This window comes from Mesitornis unicolor, unplaced genomic scaffold (genome assembly GCF_000695765.1).
Source record: "Mesitornis unicolor isolate BGI_N332 unplaced genomic scaffold, ASM69576v1 scaffold26806, whole genome shotgun sequence".
Lineage (NCBI taxonomy): Eukaryota > Metazoa > Chordata > Aves > Mesitornithiformes > Mesitornithidae > Mesitornis > Mesitornis unicolor.
The window spans coordinates 6,689-6,994 of NW_010190714.1; the positions used below are offsets into that span (position 1 = coordinate 6,689).

At 65.4% G+C, this 306-nt stretch overlaps 1 protein-coding gene across 1 annotated transcript in view; it reads right to left on the reverse strand.

Moving 5' to 3' along the window:
- LOC104542255 (indoleamine 2,3-dioxygenase 2-like) overlaps positions 1–306 on the reverse strand; it is a gene marked incomplete at its 5' end in the record, with an annotated part of 8,834 nt that overhangs the window by 6,344 nt on the left and 2,184 nt on the right. Inside the window, one exon of the mRNA XM_010186497.1 lies at positions 193–282. Coding sequence (XP_010184799.1) covers positions 193–282 — 90 coding nt within the window. The remainder of the gene's footprint in view (positions 1–192; positions 283–306) is intronic.

Below are 306 nucleotides of genomic sequence, written 5' to 3' on the forward strand. Positions count from 1 at the left end.
GGCCGCTGCAGAGCTCGGCCAGATCGCACTGCGCATCGGCGGCGGGGCGGCACTGGTGGCCGGGGGGCTTGAACTGGGGGGGACAGAGGGGACCCCAATGCACCCCTGCTCCCTGCAGCGCGGTGATAGCACAGCAAGGAGCCTGGGTGCTGCAGATTGCGGCCTTAAACGCTGGTAATGACGAAATCTCACCTTGCAGTTGTGACAGCACGGTCCCTCGGAGCACTGCACCCCGGGCTTGAACCTGCAGCGGGGAGCGCAGCACTTGTCTGACGCGCAGGCCTGCAGACACAGCAGAAACGGTTA